Source organism: Malurus melanocephalus, unplaced genomic scaffold (assembly GCF_030028575.1).
Source record: "Malurus melanocephalus ecotype Western Australia unplaced genomic scaffold, MMel_1.1 scaffold_947, whole genome shotgun sequence".
In the NCBI taxonomy this organism is placed as follows: domain Eukaryota; kingdom Metazoa; phylum Chordata; class Aves; order Passeriformes; family Maluridae; genus Malurus; species Malurus melanocephalus.
Genome location: NW_026624179.1, coordinates 129,314 through 130,798, shown reverse-complemented (window position 1 = coordinate 130,798; position 1,485 = coordinate 129,314). Strand labels below are relative to the sequence as shown.

Genomic DNA, 1,485 nt, shown 5'->3' with positions numbered 1-1,485 from the left:
CCTGGATGATTCGCATCACCCCGCCCATGGAAAAGAGCCCTGAGAGTGAGGGATGAGGGAGGCAGCTCCCCCTGTGCTGTCCCCTGTCCGGGGTCCAGGCTGTGTCCCTGCAGGTGGCACCGGCCACCAGGGCAGCCCGGGGAGCCTGGAATCTCCTGGGATCACCTCCCTAGAAGGTGATCCCTGTGGAAAAGACCTTTCGGGATGAAAACATCCCTTGAACCGTGAATCATCCTGTGCTGCTGGTGCAGGGACAGCACCCGGCCTGCAGGGCCACACAAGGGTGTGTCACCCCAGAGCCATCCAGGGGCCACTCAAGGGCCATCCCAGGCTGCCACCAGCACTTTGGATCATAAAAGATACCCCCAGACCTCAATCCAGGCTGCCAGGACTGGATTTTCCCCCTCACCCTCCAGCCTGTGCTTGCAGCGGGGATTCACAGCCTCAGGCACTGAATCCGCAGGGGTCTCATTTTGCTGCTTTGGATTCTTTGGAGACAGCCAGGAAGGACCTGGGCCACCCCAGAGGGCAGCAGAAACTCCCTGGAATATCGATCAGGGCATTCCCTTCCATGCCACATTCCCTGTCTGTTGGGATGCACAGTAAAAAAACCCATGACATGAATAAACTGGGATTCAGAGCATGGAGTGCCATCCCTGCCCCACCAAAAACTCCAGGSAGGCACAGACTCAGAGCCACCAAAGCTGGAAAATCCCCCAGGATCACCAACCCTGGCGAGGACACCCAGGCTCAACCATCCCCCAGGGATGCTTTGGGGACAGCCAGGAAGGACCTGGGCTCAGAGACTCTGGAATACCAACCAAGGTGCTCCCTTCCCATTCACACATTCCCTGTTTGTTGGGATGCACAATTAACAAAAATTTGGACATGGATAAACTGGGATGGCAGAGCACAGAGCCCCATTCCTGCCCCACCAAAAACTCCAGGGAGGCACAGACTCAGACCCACCAAAGCTGGAAAATCCCCCAAGATCACCAACCCCAGTGAGGGCACCCAGGCTCAACCATCCCCCAGGGATGCTTTGGGGACAGCCAGGAAGGACCTGGGCTCAGAGACTCTGGAATACCAACCAAGGTGTTCCCTTCCACACCACAGATTCCCTATTTGTTGAGATGCACAATTAACAAAAATTGGGACATGAATAAACGGGGATGCACTGAGCCACCAAAACTCCAGGCAGGCACAGATTCAGAGCCACCAAAGCTGGAAAATTCCCCAGGATCACCAACCCCAGGGATGCAGATCACCCATCCCACAGGGATGCAGCTCCCACACTCACAGGAACCCCTGGAAGGGGCTGGGTGAACAGAAATGCTCCCCAATTCTGGGCAGGATGCTCTGCAGGGCAGGGGCGGGGGGGTCCTGCCCCTCTCTCAGCAGGGTCACAAAGGGAAGGGTTTTACCTTCTTCGGCTTCCAGATCCACCAGTGAAGATACCAACACGCCCAGCTCCTGACATTTTTT

General features: G+C 56.6%; 1 protein-coding gene across 1 annotated transcript in view; it reads right to left on the bottom strand.

Annotated features, from left to right (window-relative positions):
• The window catches only part of HIVEP3 (HIVEP zinc finger 3), a 99,769-nt gene that overhangs the window by 10,234 nt on the left and 88,050 nt on the right, over positions 1 to 1,485 (bottom strand). The window contains exon 7 of the mRNA XM_057386279.1: positions 1,425 to 1,481. Coding sequence (XP_057242262.1) covers positions 1,425 to 1,481 — 57 coding nt within the window. The remainder of the gene's footprint in view (positions 1 to 1,424; positions 1,482 to 1,485) is intronic.